Source organism: Fistularia commersonii, chromosome 29, assembly GCF_037954325.1.
Source record: "Fistularia commersonii isolate RoL2024-O1a breed Wild chromosome 29, RoL_Fcom_v1.0, whole genome shotgun sequence".
Lineage (NCBI taxonomy): Eukaryota > Metazoa > Chordata > Actinopteri > Syngnathiformes > Fistulariidae > Fistularia > Fistularia commersonii.
The window spans coordinates 4302886-4324113 of NC_141312.1; the positions used below are offsets into that span (position 1 = coordinate 4302886).

The 21228-nt window shown below is 41.9% G+C and overlaps 1 protein-coding gene across 4 annotated transcripts in view; it reads right to left on the reverse strand.

The window, feature by feature from the left end:
* Positions 1-570: 570 nt before the first annotated feature.
* Positions 571-21228, reverse strand: part of grik1a (glutamate receptor, ionotropic, kainate 1a) — a 36832-nt gene continuing 16174 nt past the window's right edge. The window contains exons 6-18 of one of the 4 annotated variants that reach the window (XM_086176974.1): positions 20890-21060; positions 18949-19092; positions 16952-17059; positions 16726-16770; positions 13723-13839; positions 12648-12851; positions 11409-11632; positions 10338-10456; positions 8372-8589; positions 7053-7278; positions 4662-4912; positions 3856-4024; positions 571-1066 (exon numbers count right to left, since the gene is read on the reverse strand). In XM_086176974.1, coding sequence (XP_086033100.1) covers positions 3899-4024; positions 4662-4912; positions 7053-7278; positions 8372-8589; positions 10338-10456; positions 11409-11632; positions 12648-12851; positions 13723-13839; positions 16726-16770; positions 16952-17059; positions 18949-19092; positions 20890-21060 — 1953 coding nt within the window. In that variant the 3' untranslated portion in view covers positions 571-1066; positions 3856-3898. The remainder of the gene's footprint in view (positions 1067-3855; positions 4025-4661; positions 4913-7052; positions 7279-8371; positions 8590-10337; positions 10457-11408; positions 11633-12647; positions 12852-13722; positions 13840-16725; positions 16771-16951; positions 17060-18948; positions 19093-20889; positions 21061-21228) is intronic. The other 3 variants (XM_086176977.1, XM_086176976.1, XM_086176975.1) reach the window with 3 other exon arrangements.

Sequence of the window (21228 nt, forward strand, 5' to 3'; positions counted from 1 at the left end):
TATCTTATTGGACTTTATTAATCCGTTGCGTGAAATTCCTCTCAGCATTTTTCCAATCCCGGGTGAACCATGAGCAGTTTAAATTAGCAAATTTAAATATTTCATCACATTCTGTTGTTGAAATATGTATCTGGTGAAAAAATCTCTCCCAGTTCTAAGATCAGCAGACAGATATTATATGAGGGAATAAATCAATGATTCATAAAATCACAAAGGTTGAGAAACAAGTTTTCCACCCCCACAGCAAAAACTTGCTTGCATGTTTGTGTGTGTGTGTGTTTGTGTGTGTGTGTGTGTGTGTGTGTGTGTGTGTGTAAGAGGGAAACTCACTTGATGTCTGTGATGTTGATACTTGGAGGGTATAAAACAGCAGGTTTGCTCCTGAGTTTCCTTAGAGGTTCTTATCTCCTTTCACTAGCTGGGGTTCAGATCAGCAGGCAAAGCTTAGGGTCCTTTGCAGGCTGCCAGTGGGCAGAGAAAAAGAAAAAAAAAAACACAAACACACACACACACACACACACACACACACTGCATCTGACCGAACAAAAACTACAAAGGAGAAAGTTGTTCTAAAAAAATGCAAAAGTATTTTACTCACAAAGTAACAGCAGTCATACATTTACACAAGAGGGTTGTCAGGCATGTTCACAAATTCAAGTCCAAGACACGGGAAACCGCAGTGGAACAAACTACGCTAGAGCTCTTTTCATGATTTAAGTGGATACAAAGCCAAGACTTTGAAAACTATAGACTTTAATGGTGCGCGTCACCTATAATCCATGCACATACAGTGTAATGACCGGGGTGAGGAGTTCATTCACATCCATAACAACATCTGAGGATCAGCGAGCGACCCAACAGCAGTCTGATCGAGGGGTCTTTCAATTCTTGTATTCCAGGCCTATGTGCTGGAGTCCTGTCTTACTCCGTCCCTCGTTGTCGGACGTTGGGGTTGACAGAAGATGCAAGGTGACCTGGCAGCGTGGGATCGTGACCTCCTCCTGAGGCCTTTGTAACACCGCACAGAGATTCCTAAATCCTCCATCATGGTGTTTAAAGACAAGCACTGAAAGAGAACACAATACAAGACCTGGTTTTCAAATGCAAAAGAGAAAGATGATTTCCAAGTCACAATGAACCTTCAAAAATGACCACTTCTTACTTCAGAAGTGCTTCATTGAGAGCACTGCAAATTTTTTTATTTTTATTTTTATTTTTTTATTTTTTACTCGTCACAGCTGGAAAAGCACACCTGTGACCACGAACATCAATTCATCTATTTTCATCCTCATATCTGGCGGAGGTTGGCAGCAGGACGAGCCAGTCAACCAAGTCATTTAAGTCTTTTAGGGACACGCTGAGGTGATCCAAGGTCGGATAATATGAATCCTCTCACACACACACATTCACACACACACACACATTCACACACACACACACACCTCTCAGGCTTGACAGACCCCGAGGACACCCTGCCCAGAAGGGGTTCTCACAAAATGCCTAAAGTTGGCATTGATATTAGCTGACTGCACAGTCTAGAGTTTTGCTTTCGAAACATAGCATTTTCTTCAAAACAACGGAAGCTTCGTTGCTCACGCATATGCTGATGCTGCACTGATCTTCCCGTCTCGCTAATTACTCCATCTCACCCTCAATTATGCTGAGAATACAGAAGTCGCAGGTACACAGGATGTAAACAAACTCCATGCTCCCCTGGAAAATGAAGATCCTATCATTTGTGAATGACTAGAAACCGATCTTCATCGTTCCTAGCAAACGTCCTATCTGCTCATCTCCGAGCGCACACACATACAGGTACGTTTTACCACGTGCGCCTCACGAAGTCGTCGAACATCGCGTCTTTCCTTTTTCTAATGGAGAAAATCACCCCCCCCCCCCGGTCCGCAGGACAAATGACACCATTTCCTGGCACACAGACAAACTCGGTGAGGGTGTTGTAGCTTCTCCTCCTTTCTGGTTGGTCTGATTCAGGGTTAGGAGATCCTCAGAGCGTTCCTTTCACTACAAGCAATGTCCCCAGTTCAGGTCATCACTCCACAGTCCTGGCACCGCCCTACCACCTGATCCACCTCGCTACAAGGTGTTGATGAGTTGACAGTAACAAAACACCACTCGGTTTTAGCTCGGGCAGGCGATTTTTCGCAAACACCGAACACCGGCCAGGTGGTGCCTGTTACAGGAGGCCACCTGATGACACCAAGAAGGCCAAACACGCTAACGGAGAGTTCTGTTTGTAAATGCAAAGACTTGTCATAAATATACTCCCCTCCCACATCGTGTCAAGGAGGTGACAATATCATTCAGTGAGGAGAAACCCAACACGCTTGCTCCTCGCCAGGGGCTTGTCAGTATTACTTATTGTTGGAGTACTCGTCCGACTTTGGTCATACGACCACGGGTTTTGATTCGTTAGCCCACGCTTTGAGGAACGCACCTGCAGAAAAATGGGAGCAGATAGTCATCGACCGTCATTCAATATCAGATAGTAGTAGAAATGCTAGAGCAATTAATCTAGAAGACTTGTAAACTCTGTTGTCAGATCGTAAAATCCAATTACACAGCCAAGTAATGAAAGACAGTGCCTGAATCCTAATAGAGCAAGCGACGCATTCTAAATATGCTAATTATTTGAAATCATCACATAGAGGGGCATCTAAAATGAGATGCCTTTGACTTGTTTGACTTGGCACAGCAGTACACTGCACTGTCATTGATTTTCAATCACGTATGTTTGCTTTTTAAGAGCTTCTATATTAGCCTTCTGAAGAGGTTGTTCCGCCGTCATCCTCGGACTTTGCTTAAAACAGATACGGCCTCCTGCAGACTTGAGTACCTGCAAGTCTAACAGTCTTAAGAAATACAATTTATATGTGCCTTACTTCTACAACAGCCTTTAATAAGAGTATCATCAACTATTTGTCTAAGCATTATTTGATATCTGCTGTGAGTGCTCTCTTCATCCTGCATTAAATACGATGCGACAACCTTAAAAGGGAAATCTAGTATTGCAGCCAGGACCGTCTAAATCTCCACAAATAGTTATATCATCCACTGCTGCTTAAGCTGAGACCTCTTGTAGTCACCAGCAGTTACTTAAGTAATGACAACTTGCTCCCGTCCTTGGATGCATGTCAAGGGACAACTCGACCACTTCTATTTAAAAAAAAAAAAAACGCAGAGGGAACTGAGTATTATTCATCAACATTCTTGTTATTCTAATACTAATTTTAGCCAGAAGAGTGCACGTATTGTACTCTGCATGCTGAATTCTGTTCTTCGTCTCACCTTTGTTTACCTTAATGTGAGTACAAGGTGATAGAGTACATGCAAACCTCTCCTGGCTTAAAGAAATTCACATTCAAATAAAGCTTAGCACAGCTGCAACTGCTAACACTACTATTACTAATGATAAAAATAGATGCATATGTTTTGCCAAGAGGAGCAAATGAACACGCTATATTGGTGTCAAGTAATGTGTAAGACAAACAAATGGCAGTAAACAGTTAAAAAAATGTACATGGAACAAACTGGGATTTCCATTTGCTGGGATTCAAAGTAAACATTCAACACGTAATTTATCATGTGTAGCTTTGCGGTGAAGTTTTCAAATATACTCCGTTGCAGTTCGCTGCTTCTCACACAAACACACACACACACACACACACACACACACACACACAAACACTCCGACAGAATACAAACACTTCAAATAGCTATTAGTTGTAAAAGTACAGGAACATAGATCAAGGTTATCCTGTTGATGCACGTGTGAGTGTACTGGAGTACATTTGATAGCTGCAAAGAAAGGGAGTCCTGCAAATGCCTCTTACAAACCTATTATTTAGTCTGTATTTGGGCTGTGAATGTGCTGCCATGGCTATTCTGTGTCATCTCCCAGCAACCTGCCGCTTTCCAGATCAGTAGATAAGGAGGTGCCAGAGGAGGAGGTGGAGCCACGCCGCTGACATTGACGGGACTGCACCCCGTAAAAGAAACAAAAGGCCTGACACAAGCACGCAAAGAAAAAGATGGAGAAAACACAAGAGGTGAAAATGAATATGAATGAATAGAAGGTAATATAATTCAAAAATTAATTTAAAAAACAAACACAAAATGAAATGAATGCATTTTTTTTTTGTTTGGCATAACTAATGGATAATGTGGATTTATAATTAATGAGATAGAATGTTTGTTCAATATAAAAAAAAACAAAACAAAAACATAATTGAAGACACTATTGTGTCGGAAATCAAACAGATATGAACGGGGAAAAAAGTGACCAATATTCCAAACTAAATATTGTAGATGCCGACCGCCAACCTATAATGTCTTAATGAAAGATGAGACATAACCCACCGTTTACCGCTTGGAACTTCACGATACCGTGATGAGAATAAAACCGAAAAATCCCCAGTGTAACGGCTTCCAGACAAATTATAATTATGAAAGTAATTATAGTGGACTGAACAATCCCAAACAAGACATTCAACTAGAGAATATTAATCGGTAACTTTCAGAGAGTAACATACCAATGGAAATGTGCGAGACGAGATATTTACAAACAACAACTATGATTGCTAAACTACTTTTCGGCTACAGCGGGAGGCAATATGGCACGCCTCACCTCCACCCGCACTCACCTCCTCTATATCCGCATTCCTCCGGGCCTTGTAGATGAACTCGCCGATAGCCACGAACACAGAAAGTACCAGACCCGCGGCCAAGACTATGAAGATACCACCAATGTTTTCCACACCCAGAGCATTGGCCTCCTTGTTGTCCTCTTCCGGACAGCCATTGCCTCTCCACCACTTCTCCTTCATCATGTGCAGCTTCCCCTCCTCTTGCAACTGAAGAATGGCGATGGTCACTTTATCTCTGTACGGAGAACCTGGAGAAAGACAGGGAAGGGGTATGGAAGGCAAACTAAGAAAACGAAACCAGAGTGTTGTTTGTATTCTTTGAGCGTTTTCATAGACAAATACCTTTAGATGCGATGGAAAAAGAGGCATGGCTGCCTTCGCCCGAGTTATACTGTTTACAGTGTTTTAGTGAGCCGTGAAATTAAAGCCTTTGCTTGAAGAGCAGAGTGTACCATATGTGACAGGGAAACCTCTATGACAAAACAGTCCAATTTAAATCAAATTATTTATTACCGTTGGTTAAAGTGCTTCATGCTCAACAGCTGAGCTTTGTTTGCCAGGAATGTGTAGTTTATTTTAATTTTTTTTCTTCAGCTCCCGGAATGTACGACAATAAACAACCATAACCTGACGGCCGACGATTCTAAACGATACAGCGACTCAATAAGGAAAAGATAAAGCAGATTAAAAGCGATCTAATGGAGAATACGGCACGGGGGAGGGGCTGCAAGAGACAGAGAGGGCGTTTGAGTCGAGGATCACCGGGACATCGTGCTGTTGAATGGGAACCGTCACCGTTGAAGGCACGGATGCTCCTCCATGTATTTTTTCACGATTCAACACCGCATGGCCTCCATCCCAGATCCATGGCAAACCAAGCACCGACTCGCTTAAGACAAATTATCCGATTTCCAAGTGGATTTAATGCCCCGGGCGACCTCTTTCTCCTTCTCTTCCTCCTTCGGTTCATGTCCAGCGTTCACATTCACCTCACAATTGCACGCGCTTACCAAAAAAGCCGGAAGACAGAAGCACTTTTCACATTTCTGCTGAATGAAGGTAACTCGATACCTCTGACCTTTCCGAGAGGAGTCAAGCCAATTTAAGTTTCCAATTGATTCCCATCATACAGCATCCACAGAGCTTTATTATAGATTAATGTCCACTATGTAGTTACCATCTTGATATTAGATACTATCAATCTAACTTCCGACGTCTTAAGGAGCGTCCTTGAGGCAGTGACACCACAGGAATGGTGTGCTTGTCAACACTGTTGTACCGGCAACACGAGGTTTCTGGGACGGCATCTGCCTCGGAGAGCATTATGGAGTTTCACTGGACTTTCCAAAGTTGTACATGGCAGTTATTTTAAAAAGAAATGGAGCAAATCGACACCTCTGTTAGGGACATCGATTTGCAATGCCTTTAAAACTATCCAATTTATTTCTCGAAAGAAGAAATACGGAGGAGAGCTCAGCCTCCAGTCAAGGGAAATAGCTTTGTTAGCTCTGGTCCCTGTCACTATCTAGACGACAGCTTGCTTTTAACGCTCCCGAGATGTTCGGTAGTTGACCAGATCTAAAAAGTCTTTCACCTCAAAACAACCACACGCCTTGAGATTTGGATGTATGTGCACTGTATGTTATATGAGCGCACCTTTACTTTTGTGATTTGTCAGATAGATAAATAAGAAACATCAGGCAGATTGTATTGCTTTGAGTTGAAATCCTAAATTGTCTCAAAATGTTTCATGGCTTTTTGGGGTGAAAATCTGACTAGGTTTTTTTTTTTCGATGAAGGCGCATTTGTATTTTGAAGATACAAGAGAAACTCTCGTTCCTCAACATCCAAACAAATGAAAATGCTAAGTCCAAAATAGAATAAAATTTAAATCTATAATATAATATGTCAATTTACAGAGGCCACACGGAAACGCTGTCGAGTCTTTCTAGTGGCAGTCAATTTTTTTTTTTCATTGAATCTCCACAAACATTAGCCTGACAAGCGCCTATATTTATGGTTCAAACATTTTTAAACTTACATTTACTATCTTTAATTTAATATTAGAACTTTTCTATCACAATAAAATACAAAAATAAAGTTGAGCTGCAGGGGTTGAGCTGTCTACACAGGACCACTTACTTTAGTTGCACATTAAAGTATTTACTAATACAAGAAGTTGCCAAGTACCTTGAGTATCTAGTTGTGTGCAAGTAGCCTTGCGTCTTTGTTCACGCCCCTACGCTTGACACAAAATGTGCAAAAAAGAAAACTCTTGTAAGCAAGAAGTGTTTTGATGGATGAAGGTAGGACCTACAACAACAAGTGTCTCCAGAGGTCGCCGAATCAATCCATTGGTAAATGTTGGGTCCTCGGTCTTTCTCTTACCTATAGGTGTTCCCACTCCGTAGCCCTTGGAGTCAATGAGGCCACCAATCTGTGTAAGGTTGCAGTTTCTCTGACTAATGTATTCGATGCTGGTGGACTCCATCAGCATGGCGTAGTCTGTCGTCAGGACCCGGGTGATGCCTTCCCTGTTGTTCTTGACCAACGCCGTGTTCTTTCTGCTGCTCATAAACGCCCACATTTTCTCATAGGTAGAGATCTTTGATTTCTGCAAAAGCAATGAACACAAAGCCTTGTTGGGAAAGCGACAACGCAACATATACGATAGATTATAATTCATGATAAGCCCATATATGTATAGCAGGACGGATGTGTGACTTGGAATGTGTATGTGATTCTTCATGCTCAAAGAAAATGGGACAGCTGTGTTCTAAATCTCCTCCAGCTGATTCAATTTGTTCGAGCCATCAACACAGCCTGCGTCTTCCTATCCAGGCAGCTGTAATCGCTGGCTGCAATCTGGGAGGATAAACCCATGCATGCATCACCCCTGCTGAGCTACCAGGATGCGAGGATAGTGGGTGGCAGTGGGGGAAGGAAGTGACAACCCTGCCTGAGGACATGAGTGGCGTGTTATATAATACAAATGAACAGGCTTAGGCATAAAACATAAGTTTTTAGATGCATCTGCCCCGCATCGCTGTGTATTCACTGTCTGATTTATCGACATTTATTTTAAGAAATTAAAAGTTCTCATATATAGGGCTTTCATTGTTCCATAAACGCACCGTAAGATGAAGTACTCCTTTACTCAGGAGCATTAGCAGCATTAGCAATCTGTCAACTGTCTCTTGTTAACTTGTTGGTAATCTTAATTTCCCCAGGAAGAAGAAAAAAAAATGGTCTGCTAAAAAACTTCAGGCATCTTAGGGTTTAATTTCATATTTTCAGAAATGTGTTGCATCTTCTTTTCAAGTGAACTTTGTCCCATTTTGTAAGCAAAGTAATAAAGAAGCTCCAAGATCTCCGTGCTTCTCGTCTTGCTTTTTTTTTTTTTTTACATTCACTCCTATAGTACGGCGTATTGTTCACATTTATTTCTGGAACGTTACGCTCTAAATCCCTGGCTGGAGACACGCTTGCTCTCGAAAACCTCGATATTTCTTTATATTTCTGTCCCAAAAGTTTAGTTTAGTAGAATGTAACATTTTCTATATACCACGTTAATGATGAGAAACTTAATGGCTGCATTACTGATTTTTATATTCATCAAGCTTTTCGCCCAGACTTAGTTATTGTGAAAGTGTACTCGAAATTGAGTTCTGTATCGAGGAACGGACGTGAGCCTACAACATCTGCACCTTGAAAAAGGTCATGGTGGATCCGTCCCTCACCGCCCCGTATTCAATCCTTGTTTGCTTCGCCAGGTCGTCGGCCGAGTCGATGGGTGCATCCATTCGTTCCACGGTGAGGAAGGCGGCCAAGTTGGCCGTGTAGGAGGAGATAATGATTAAGGTAAAGAACCACCAGATCCCCCCGACTATACGGGTGGAGAGAGCCTTAGGCATTAGTTCGGAGCCTGAAAGTAAAGAAACAGATGACCTCAGAGATAGAAATGCGGGTAAATTAGTACAATTCCACTAATAAGGCATTCAGTGAGATTCTATTTACGTAATAAGGAGCAATAAAAAGAAAAATACAACATCTACGTTCTTATAAAGCAAAGTCATTCACCAAATAAGGTTATCTTAATAGTGGGATACACACAAGAGCTCCAAAGGGATTTTCAGCTCAGCTCAGAATGATGAATAGTGAATCCTTTTCATACTGTCTGTACTTTTCCCTCTGCACAGCTTGTTGGGACTAAAACCCAAGGCTGTAAAATAAGAATGTTCCTTCCTTTTCTACCAAAGCAAAAGTAAGGGAGCAAAACGTGGCTGTCAAAAGAAAGCTGAATACAAAGAGTAAGAACAAGAATACCATTTATACCTTTCTGTGGAGGGAAAGAAAGAAATGAAAGGGACTTATGTGATGCAAAGATACATGGAATACTTTCATTGCTCGCCATGTAAGAGGGCAGTGCTTTAATTTAAACATCACTCACATAGAATGACCGCATATTGTTGATTTGCAGGCACTTTGTGTAACTCATGTTTAGATGACGGCCAAAGTGGAAATATAAATGAAATGTAATGTTTTGCTTCAGCAGGTTGGCTAACTGCTAACCCACTAGCTCCATTGGCTGAAACTATGGCCTTTTATCCAGAGGATTGACATTGTACTTTGCCGACAGACAGTCGGTAGACGGACTGGATTGGATTATTTCCCGGCATTATCTTTTGGGCATGACATCTCGGAGAAAGCTCCGGGTCAGGGTGTGCGCCGGCACATGTGATACTGATGTAACAAGCTCACAGCAGCCTGCGCTTCTTTACTCGTCTACCTTGATGATCTGAAGGAATGACATGGAGTGAGAAAATAAACACGATAAAGATAAAACGCTCGCAAGACGGGATGCAAAATTTGAATTTCAGGGGAACAGAACGTTGGAGATTTGTCTGTATAGTTCATAGGAAGCATACTAATGCGAGATTTACAACAGGCATGCAACAGTTTGGGAGGCATGGTGAAACCGGTTAGCGCTCGCGCCTCAAAGTGAGAAGGTCTCCGGTTCGATTCCGACGGCCTTCCCATGCCTGCTTTATTTTTCTGGTTTCATCCCAAAGTTCACCCTGGTTAACTGGAGACCCCAAAGTTCCCAGGCATTCGAACGGTCGGTCACCTGCTAGTTGACCTTTACTCATGTTTTAACTTGCAAAAACTACTATCATTCACTGGAGGGGGGTATTGGAAGCAATTGGTCATTAAAAGACAGATTCTAAATTGTTGTCTCTGCGATAGTTTTGTATTACATTTTCATGTTATTTTTTTACTATATTATTTATTTATTTTCTCTTGTGTAAGTTGTATTTATTCATAACAATAATTGTTATTTATTAATATGTATTTATTTGTGTTATTTGCTACATTATTAATTATATTTTATTATATCTATATTTATTTAATATTTTTATGTTAAAGTTTTGTATTAGATTTTAGATAAGTTTTTTTTTCACTAAGCCAACTCCTACATCAAATGATTTTGTCTGCTTAGTGATCTGCCGTGTTAGTCACAATTGCCTGATGCTCACAGTTCGAATTCAAATTTTTCTATGAAAAGGAAAAAGTTGCGTGATCCAGATAACGATCCCCAACGCAGCGATCGGATATCAATCCGAGGTCTACTTGAGCAACAACATAAACGGGATTTGGTAGCAATATAAATACCTTGCCGCATGAGAGCACCGACGCCAAACCAGAAACTGTTGAGCAAAGTGAAGTTATTCTGTATGAGAGTCGAAGACGGGTTGCATGGATGTGGGTTGTACCACTCGTACGGAGTGAACCTGCAAGACAATGAGAAAACAGACGTGATGGCCTTCAAAAATGAAAAAAGGCTATATCAAAACAAGCCAAGCCCGACAGCCGATTTGGAAGAAGGTGGATAGAGTCTGGATTAACTTGGATTCTCCAGCATAAGCTTTCAATTTTTTTTTCCTTCGTCTACACTTCACCTTAATTTGCATTTAACTTGCAAAACTGAATTCCTCTATTTTCTGGTTGCAACCCACTGACAGAGGTCTTAGACACTACTTGAGAGCGATGTGAAGAGTAAGCCCACAATTACTGCCCGGTACTTAACAACCACTCGGGAAGCCGGTTTTCCAACTGGCAGACAGATAAAAGCATACTTTTGGTTCTTCAGAATAGGAATGCGAGATGAGAATTTTACTGAAGTGCAGTCGTGCCGTCCATTTTGACTCTTGTGTAAACTTCATTAAATAAGACATGAATATGTTTATGACTTTTGGAAATATAGCCTATGCTTTTTCATCTGAGCAGCAATAGAGGTCATGATGACATATGCTGTATTTGGTCCCACAGTCTATATCAGGCCTCGGTATTTTACAGCTTGTTTTGCATTTTTATCCAGTCCGCGAAACTATTTTCTTTTAATATTTTAATAAGATTTTTCAATCAATATTGAATTTAGGAACTCCTTATTTTTTCTTTCTGTTTAATTTTGTACCGATGAGTACATTTATATGTTAATTGATTATTTTAAAGTTGAAATAACATGCCGAAAAAATATAAATACTTAAATCGTAATTTTCATTTCGATTAATTTACCTGACACAGAGTTGGCCCACGCATAAAAAAAAAAAAAAATCAAAAAAGGAAATGTGGCCCGCCAGCTAAAATAATTGCGCACCCCTGGTCTATATGGTGTAATCGATCCAATCAAGTCCCCGTTTTGTTCTAATGCATCTCATCGAACACACGAATCTATGAGCTTACCTGGCAATGACAAACAACACACAGCTGACCCCGGTGCAGGCGAGCAACACGTACATCCAGATGTCGGGAGAGAGCGGATTAAGGAAGGAGAATACGCCCGGGTTGGTGCCGTTTGGTTTGCGGTACAGGATACTGATCCCTAAGGTCATGAACGGTTTGGAGAAGTCGATCACCTTCTCCCTGACATACGTGATGGTCAAGGGGGCCACGGCGAGGTCCGCTACCTGGAATCAGACCAGACCGGAGGCGAGGTTGCTAAAAGGTGCTATTTATCGAAGTCGATGTTTTCACTTTCTGGCTTATGAAAAGATCAGATAGTGACTTGTTTGCAGATGGAGGTTTTTATTTACGATCCCTTTAGATGAGGGATTTAACTGTGATTTGTCTCTTTAAGCTCATGCAAAATATCTTTTTTATACCCACCTGATGTTGTGATGAAAAATGTTTTGGATAAAGTTATTAGATAACAAAATTACAAGGACAAGGTGACAAGAATTTCATGGTTGGAAACTGAAATTCCCCAAATACCAGGTGAATCTCTTAATGATAGAAAAAATTGCATCAGTTGATAAATCTGAGTTTTTAAAGGACTATTCTATTCTTTGACTTAGTTCTTTCAGTGTATTGCAATTAAAAAGGGCCCCAGTGAAAAAAAATAAAATAAAAGCAGTATCTATTTTAACACTTCATTTCATAAGCTGTCATCTTTTTCTTGAAATGTTTTTAATGTTAATTTTCGGAAAACTAACACTTTTAAAGGTCATTTGGTCCAAAAATGACTTGCAAGGTGACACTTTCTGTCTCTTTAAGCTCATACATAATGTCTTTTTTTATACCTACCTGGTGTTGTGATGAAAAATTGTATTAGATAACAAAATTACACGGAAAAGGTGACAAGAATTTCATGGAGGGAAACTGAAATTCCCCAAATACCAGGTAAATCTCTTAGTGATGGAAAACACGACATCAGCAAATATCCAGTGACACAACAGTACATTCTGCCGTTTGCAGTTCATTACAATAAATACACAAAATAATGCAGGCATGACTCTTTATCTGTTACAATCTACTGTATTTGCCAACAGCATTTTAGCTCAGGTTGATGACATTACACTGGTCTTTGATGGAAACGGCCAATCGGGGCTCTGAGAACCAGAACAGCCGGGTTTGCTATGAATGGCTATGAAATTTCCCCACTTCGGGATAATTAAAGGAATATTATTTTCTATTTTAACTCACGTGGTCAATCAGCTCCCGCACCATCCCGTTCCACTCTCCCTTGTCGTTCTGGGCTCCGTACTTTCCATCGGCCACCAGCCTGACCTCGTAGGTAAAACCCAAGATGTTGGAAAGCTCCTTCAGGAGGTCCAGGCAGTAGCCTTCGAAGCGATCGTTCCCGGCCAGCTCCTTATCCGACTTCTTGTACATCACATATGGATTTTCCTGCGTGACAAATAAGGAAATAAATAAATCAGAACTTTTAAAAAGACTATTCCATTCTTTGACTTAGTTCTTTCGATGTATTGCAATTTACGAGGGCCCGGTGGAGAAAAAAAAAAAAAAAGTATTTTATTAAAGAAGTATCTATTTTAACATTTCATTTAATAAGCTGTCATAGTTTTCTTGAAATGAAATGAATTCAGTTTAATGTTCCTTTTAGGAAAACTAACCCTTTAAAGCCCTTTTGTCAAAAAATTACCTCTAACTTGCCATTTTTTATCACATGATGTTCTACTCGCTCTTTGAGGAAAAGCAAAAGGGACGGTTGTTATAATCATTACAGAAAGTAGGAATTCAAAAAAAGAATAAAGTAATAACACTAATCAAATCAAACATACTAACAGTTAAAAAACAGCTCTTTGTTTTGAAGGTGATGACTAGAAAGTACGGATGTTTGTGTTCCATTGAGAGCAGTAAAGCTAAATATAGTAAAATACAGTCAGACTTATATTCAACTACTTTCCAATTCTACTGTATGTGCATATTAATGTGCAAATGCCTGCGTGTAACATTGAAACACCCTTTTCAGTCCATTTCAATATTCAATTGCCTGTATCTTAAAATCTTATGAGACCTCTATAGTTTTCATCCCTGGGTTTGAATTAATTTATTTCCTCATTTTTTTGCCTTTTCCAATGTGCTTTGACAAATCACAAGTCATCTGAATGATCCGCCTCTTCAAATGATCGTCTTCCCCCCACTTCGCCCGCTTTCATTCTGACCCCCTCCTCTGATCGAACCCCCCCATTGTGCCCGAGTGTGCCATGCGCGCTCCCCTCCATCTCCCCGTCCTCTGTTTAACCTTCCTCCTCACCAGAATTGTGGTGACAATAAGAGTCCTGTTAGCGAGAGAGTCTGTCACATTGTTATTCTTGTCTCGGTTGGACTTCTCCATCAGGTTCATCCCCTTGTACGAGTTCCACACAGCAATCTGGAAAGGAGAGCATGGCTTTGAATGTATAGAGATGCAGATGCTTCGATAACCACAGGAGAGAATATCTATACTGGTATACCGGCCATGGTGGAGATGAGTACGACTTGTATTTTTTACTGACGTCGTTGCTGCTTTTTGTGAAGAAATTAATTAAAAATATTGCGAAAAAAAAAAATATATATATATATATGAAGTTTGATTTGGTCTGACTGAGAAAGTTAAAATTGTTCCGGTATATTTAATAGCAGCTGTATTTTCTGATTCATTGGAGAGAAAAATCAAACAGAAGCGCAAAGGTTTGGGTATTTTTTTGGAGAACTTTATCTCCAACCCTGTGCTCTGAAACATTTTACTTCCCTCTGACGATCAGGAACAAGGTGGCAAAACGGCGAACCGTGATCGCTCTTCCGTTACTGTAATTGATCGCAGATCATTTTACCGTACCGATTTAGGCCTGGGTATCGGAGCAAACATCTGTTTGCGCCTTAAGTGTATTCTGCTTTCAATACATTTTTCCTACAAAAAAAGAGCGATTATATTTTCGAAAATATATAAATGTATGAAAAAATCATAGAAACGCGTCGACCACGATAAGGCACTCGCGGCTATAACATTGAGGGAGTTTGATGGTGAAGATACGAAAAGCACGCCGGCGGGGGACGGTGAGATTGAAGAGGCAGGATCAGACGGGGCCAGAGGGAATGGGGGACCTCTACTCTGTCACAGCAACTATGAATGAAAGTGTTCACTTCATCGGTTCGGGCGGTATAATCCAAACCGCTATAAGATCGGATCAGGCGGCTGACAGCTGGATTTTGACCCTTTCAAATCCCATCAATGCTAAAGAGCCGAGCAGAGGTCAAGGGGGCTGGCGACATTGATCCAATGAAGATAAGTGCATTAATGACCGGAGCGTCATTGTTGATAAGAGAAGCTTCCCAGGTCGTAGACAACGGACCATTCATTCCTTCACTGCACGAGAAGGTGAGTGGACTGAACGCTCCAGTACCTCTTCATAAAATGAGCTCCACAAGAGGTGCCGTCGTACTTTTCAGAAAAGGCCCGAGTGGAATTGACTATCGGGAGACGTGATTTTCACCTCTCATTACATTCTGTCTCCACCTCGCCCAGTCAGAGATACGTGCCCACTTATAACTTTGCTCAAAGTAATCTATATTTCCACCGTGGCACTTTTGCAAGGGACCATTCTCTGCGGGAGTCCATAAATCTGTCTTATCTCTACAGATGAGGAACACAGAGGAAGGTTTGGAGTTAATTAATTGTATTGTCCTCAATCTCGGAGATAAATGGACCGAGTGAGCACTATTTTTTGGCGGTGCCGAGGCTATTTTGGTCCCGGATCTCAAGGCTTTATATGACGGTCGAAGTACTACGTTAAGGTGGAAATATCCCCTTGAAAAAGACCAAAACAGTGAGATATGTTTTGTCTCTGATGATCTCACCATGCTAATAAAAAACAACGCTAGAGGGGAGGTGAGGACAACCTCAGGGGTTGTTATCAGGTTTTACAACCCTATGTTGGGAGTTTCCAGAGGTTTATTCATGCAACTTTACGGAGAGCGGCAAACCAGCTCTGAGCGGCAAAGTGAACGGTAAAATCTTGCGGGAATTAATTTTTTAATGAGCTCAGAGTGATGTGATGTTATCTACAAATCCGAACGCTCATCTGCATCCAAACCCCCGGCGAGCGCGGAAAATCCGCGATACTGTACGTTCAAACCAGGCCGCGCGGGGCGAGAGGATGTTTTCCTCGCGTAAGAAACTTTCGGTTTGTTTTGCCCCTTCATCCCACTCGGCGTATTTATCACCGCGGCGGCCCGAGAATGAAAACATCCAGAATGAAGTGATAATTTATTTTTCACGACCATAAGGTCAATCATTTTATGTGATATGATTACCATATAGAGGTCTTTCTGCCGAGGAGGGGGGAGTCTTTTTATGGGATAATCTGAATGGAATTAATATTACAATATAAATCACCGCTTCTGCTCTCTGACAGATGCAGCCTGCATAGATACTTGTCAGCATGCAGAGAGGGCGCCATCCTGCCAGCCGCTGAGACGGACGTCAGCGGCGGGGTTGGGGGATTCATCGTAAGTCAATTCAGTCCTTTATGAAATCATAATTATGATTCAGACACATCATGTTGTGTGTGTTCCTTGGTGGTTACAGAATATTTGGTTCAACAAATTTAAAATTTCCTATTGTACTATAAAATTCATGAAATCCAGAGGACGGTCAAATAAGATGTAAGTGAATGATTTGGTGGATTTTATGAAAAAAAATAATAAATAAATAAATAAATAAATAGAGCACCGGATGTGACTCACCCGGCCTGGTAAGTGTGTATGTGAGTGTGTGTGTGTGTGTGTGTGTGTGTGGTGAATTCTGACACTGGACTTAAGCTGTCTCATCTGCATGCTTATTAGTAATGTGTGTGTGTGGGAGGGGGGTTATGATGAAGCGAGATTGGGCGGAATGACAGCCTGTCATAACAGTGACGGGTCATTGGATAAATTCACTAATTTAATATGATAAAATAAAAAAGTAAAAGAAAAAAACAGACGCTGAAATTTTTTGTCATGTCAACATTGTTGCGTCTAGTAAAACAACCTAAAAAAACTTAGGATCCTTTTTTTATTTTCCCCTCCAAATGCAGCCGCAGGTTTCCCAGGTGTCAGTGCAAACGCCTGGTCTCAAAACTATATTGTCAAACGTGTAGAGTTTCTGTGCACAGAGTCAGTGAAGGGAAACAAAGTTGACAAGGCAAGAAGCGGGGAGGCAGGTGGCGTGCAGCGCGGGAAAAGGGAGGTGGCACGCTGCAAAAGGATCTGACCAGACAGGGAACTCGCTCGCACAAACCTTGATCCACCTCTTGGTGAGGCGACTCCCGCCTTCCGTTATACCCTTTTGGAGTGTGAAGAGGGCGACATTCAGCACGGAGAATAATCACTTAATATCATCAGCGCTGATAAACCTCATAACAGGTAGAATTTCCCCTCTGCGCGTGTCAGACACACTCAGAGAGACGGCTGTCGATGGAATGAATCAGTCACGGCGGAAGCAGCCCGAGAACCCCTGCGCTCACCCTGGCCGTGCCGTCCTCTTTCAGGCTGATGATGTCCAAATCAAAATCTCTCCTCAGGCCGTCCGTCTTATTAAGCACAATGTGTCCCGTCAGGCCGTCCCACTGTGCCTACGGAAAACATATCCAAGGAGAGAGAGAGAGAAAGAGAGAGAGAGAGAGAGAGAGAGAGAGAAGGAGAGAGAGATGGCAAGGAGCAGCTGTTAAAAGCATTGTGAGGTACTTTTATGTTGTGGTATGTCGACTCCCAAGAGGAGGGCGAAGGAGTGAAGGTGAAAGAGACAGAGGCAGAGAGACAGTGAAGAAAAGCTCTGTGGATCACGTGGGGTTGAACCCTAGAGGGCACCTACACACATACACACACACGCACACACGTACACACACACACACACACACACACACACACACACACACGTACACGTACACACACATGCACACAAACGGGTGTATGATTCATCCTGACAAACTTTTTGGTGCCTGTGATTCAACAAGCACTTTCTACTGAATGAGGCAAAGAAGAAAGTTGTGTTTTGTTTTGTTTTTATAAATAGCCAAGTAAGTTATGATAATCACAAGTCCAGCTAGTGTTGAATTACATATTATTTTTCAAATAAAACATAAAATAAATGAGTAGCAAGATTGCAGCCTCATATTCCCACTCGAGGCCCCTAATAGTTCATTTACAACAAAATTATCATTTTTCATTCGGTATCATTTGTGCTGATCAAAAAAAAAAAAAAGCCAAAAATAAACCTCCACCTGACACAAGTATCCGGACCCTTTCCTTCCCAGATGATGAAAAACGGCGAGGAGAGTGAAAGTGAAAACCCGGTCCACACCCTGACGGCAGGTGAGAGGACATGTTTCACAAATCTGTATCAGTCTACCGCTGCTGATCTGTTATTTAGTCCATATGCTGATACAAGGGTCAAAGACTTCCTCTGTGTAACCAGTAGCAACAAGGGGGCGACCCTCCCTCGCTGCCGGAGAATTACAACGTCATAACCAAACCCAGGGGGTTGCGAAAATCCACACACCTAAAGAGACCGCAGAGCTTCAGGCTGCGCCGGCACGGCCTTAAGAGGCCAAAAACCAGGCAGCATATAATTGAAGCGGAGCCCCCCCCGCCGCCGCCGCCGCCGCCGCCCGGCTCCGGGAGGGTGATTTGCTCTCTCCTCTCCGACTAGAAGACAATTATCTGTCAGGGTCCGTGAACTGAAGAGGCGACGGTTTTGAAAATATTAACATTCCAAAATGAGGATGTTACCCTTTTCTCACTCTTTTACGATCAGATCATTGAACGCCGCGCATAAAAAAAAAAAAAAACAACAAAAAAACAAAAATGCAGAATCAATGGGGTTGGAGTCATTTATCCACAGGGACCAGCCAGAGGACGGGGGGGTGGGGGATTTTCAGGACGCGCCGAAATGAAAGCTCGAGGAAGCCTCTTCTACGTACCGACGACAGACGGGAAACAAAACAAAAAGCCGTGCGTGAGAGGGACGCAGAGTCGGGATGCGAGGAAACGGCGCGAGAGAGGGGACGGCGGCACGAGGGGGGGAAAATATGAGCCGGGGAATTGAATGATAATGTTCCATCTCCGTGGCAGGCAACGGTCCTCGACTGGATTTAAGACTTAAGAGATCAAAAAAGTGGTGCATCAAAGGCCTCTGTCTCTGTCTGTAGGCATCCAGCCTTGACAGCCGGGCTTCGCCGAAAGCTTTCAACTTTTAAGCATATAAGTACCGTATATTTTCATGTTGTGTATTCTTAGAGGCAGGGCAGCGCCTGTCAGAAGGAACATATAAAATAACATCACATGACATTATCTGACTCCCGAGTTTGGGCGAATTTCATGGATGCCTCAGAAGGCTGGCGTTTGAAAGCTCCCATGCGGACTTTTTTTTACAAAAAATAAAAAATAAAAAAAATGCACATCATCGCCAACGTAAGGCGGTCAAGCCGAAAGAGAAGTTTCGACTTGAGACATTAACACTGACTTCCTTGAAGAGGTTCATGAAGCGCGGTCCGAAGCGCCAGGGTTTATGGCGGTGACACTGCAGGGAGCTCACGGTCATCTGAGTTGCCCGCTGGGATGCCACGGTTACCATGAAAACGGCGTCGTACATCAAGGCTGCGTCCGTCTGCGGAGGAAGCGGTGAGACAGGATTTGGGTGTTTTGAGACGGGTTGTTAACTATCATTAATATCTTTTTTTGATATCTTGAAATTTGAAAACATTTTACAATTTTGTAATACTTTTCCCTCTCAAGTTAGATGTGTATAAATACACTTTTAAATGAATCCAGCATAATATAGCCTTCATTTTTTTTTGTCCATTACGTGTATGCACATCAGTCCACCACTTGTTTGTTTTTGTGTTCACATTTTCAAATAAAAAACATCATTTTGAATAGCTTGTACACAAACATGTTGACACCGGCATCGATATCATTTGACGGGATATGTTTACGAATGGCAGCGACACTGCCGTCCTTCTCACTGTACCTTGCACATGTTTAAATAAAAAAACGGGGAAAATATGAATATGTGTGTTATTTGAACAGCTTGCCACTGAATGCACAATAACACAGTAAGTCATAATAAAATAACAGGCCCCTGTGCCATCTCTCCATCAGTTTAGGCATCTTTGGCCAGAAAAACAATGAGGAACCTGCATTAAAACAATGATATGTAAATACTTTACGGATATTAGCTTAACTTGTTGGCATACAAATAAGCCCCTTCTTACACCTCAGCTTGTTTTCCCGGCCTGTAACTTTCCTTGATTATTGTTTCGGCAAGCGCTGACGCAGACCGCATTCTTCTATTATTCCCTAAGCCTGCTGTTTGGTGGATTTTGCGTTGATTGTGGAGCTGAAGACTATTTAGCCTCCAACCGCCATGACCTCCAAAAATATGACAAAAGGCATAGCCGGGTTATAAACAAAGCTCAAGGTTGTGCAGCACAAACGCCTGCTTCCCTCCATCCTTCTCACAAATACTTTTATAATAACAATGAGAAGAGTGGGGGCTGACTGTACGGGTGGAAGTGAGTCGCCTGCTTGCTGCAGAACACAACACACACACACACACACACACAAAATCAGCGAATGATTTGCATGCAATGTCCTTGTTTATAGGTGTGCACTTTATTACGCTGTCGTTAAACGAACAGTTATGATTGTTTTTTACAATAAATTCTGAAAGTGCCACTGTAATATTCTTTTGCTGACGTCATATACCTGGAAATATCTTTTCCATCTAGCCAGTATTTGGAAATTTCATTTTGAGAGAGGACAAAAAAACAGGAGTGACTACTCAAAGGTCAAAATTTGGCAGACTGTGAATTAGTATCCCCCACCAGTGTGTGACCAGCCAGCTCCCGGGTTGGTTGTTATTCAGCCCGTGCTGATGGTGTCTGATTCTGCGGATGTAGAATTGCACTACAGGTGGAGGACAATCTGAGCAGCATCAGAGATACGACTCTGCTATGATAAAAAAAAAAAAAAAAAAAAAAAGGACAATTTTGCACGGTTTTTTATCATTACAGTGGAAATTACCAGAAAAATATTGACTCATTTGGTATTCTTTCAGTGCTGTTTTTGCTACGGCCTGTTTTCTATATCATGGAAAACGTGCTTCCCGCCTGATCATCCCAATTTAAAAGAAAATGCAAATGTGATCGTTACTATCCTAAGTTTACAGTTGTTTGGTAAACAAAACGAGGTTTAAACATCACAATGGTGCAAATGCGACCAGGGATTATGAGAATCGGGCTGATTTATATAAAGCTAAATCCCATTTCCTAAAAAGAGTTACAGCTTAGCAGGTGTTTGCCGTTTACAACTGTATGCAATTTTCCATCAAGCAAATGAGCTTTGCGGCCATTTAACGGAGCAAATGTCCGTAATGTGTGTAAGACGATTGCACATGGCTTACAGTCATGATACCATCCATCAGGCCGCTCTCCTGTTTGGGACCCTGGAGTCTCTCCATGGCCCACTTATCCATCGTGGCGGCTACCCACGGGTCGTCGATGTTCAGCAGCCTGAAGCCGGTCATATTGACGCCGCTGTAACGGTACGGCTCCAAATCTAATGCAAATAAGTCCTGGACGAACAGAGAGAGACGGGAGGAGAAGGCGTGTTTGTCTTTTGATGCCACAGTGTGAAAACAAAAGAGAAGGAATGGTACGGACTGGAACTTGTTTTTTGGAAGCCATTTACCCTGTTCCGTCACCATTATTCAAGAATTTCACTCAGATTATAGCTAATCAGA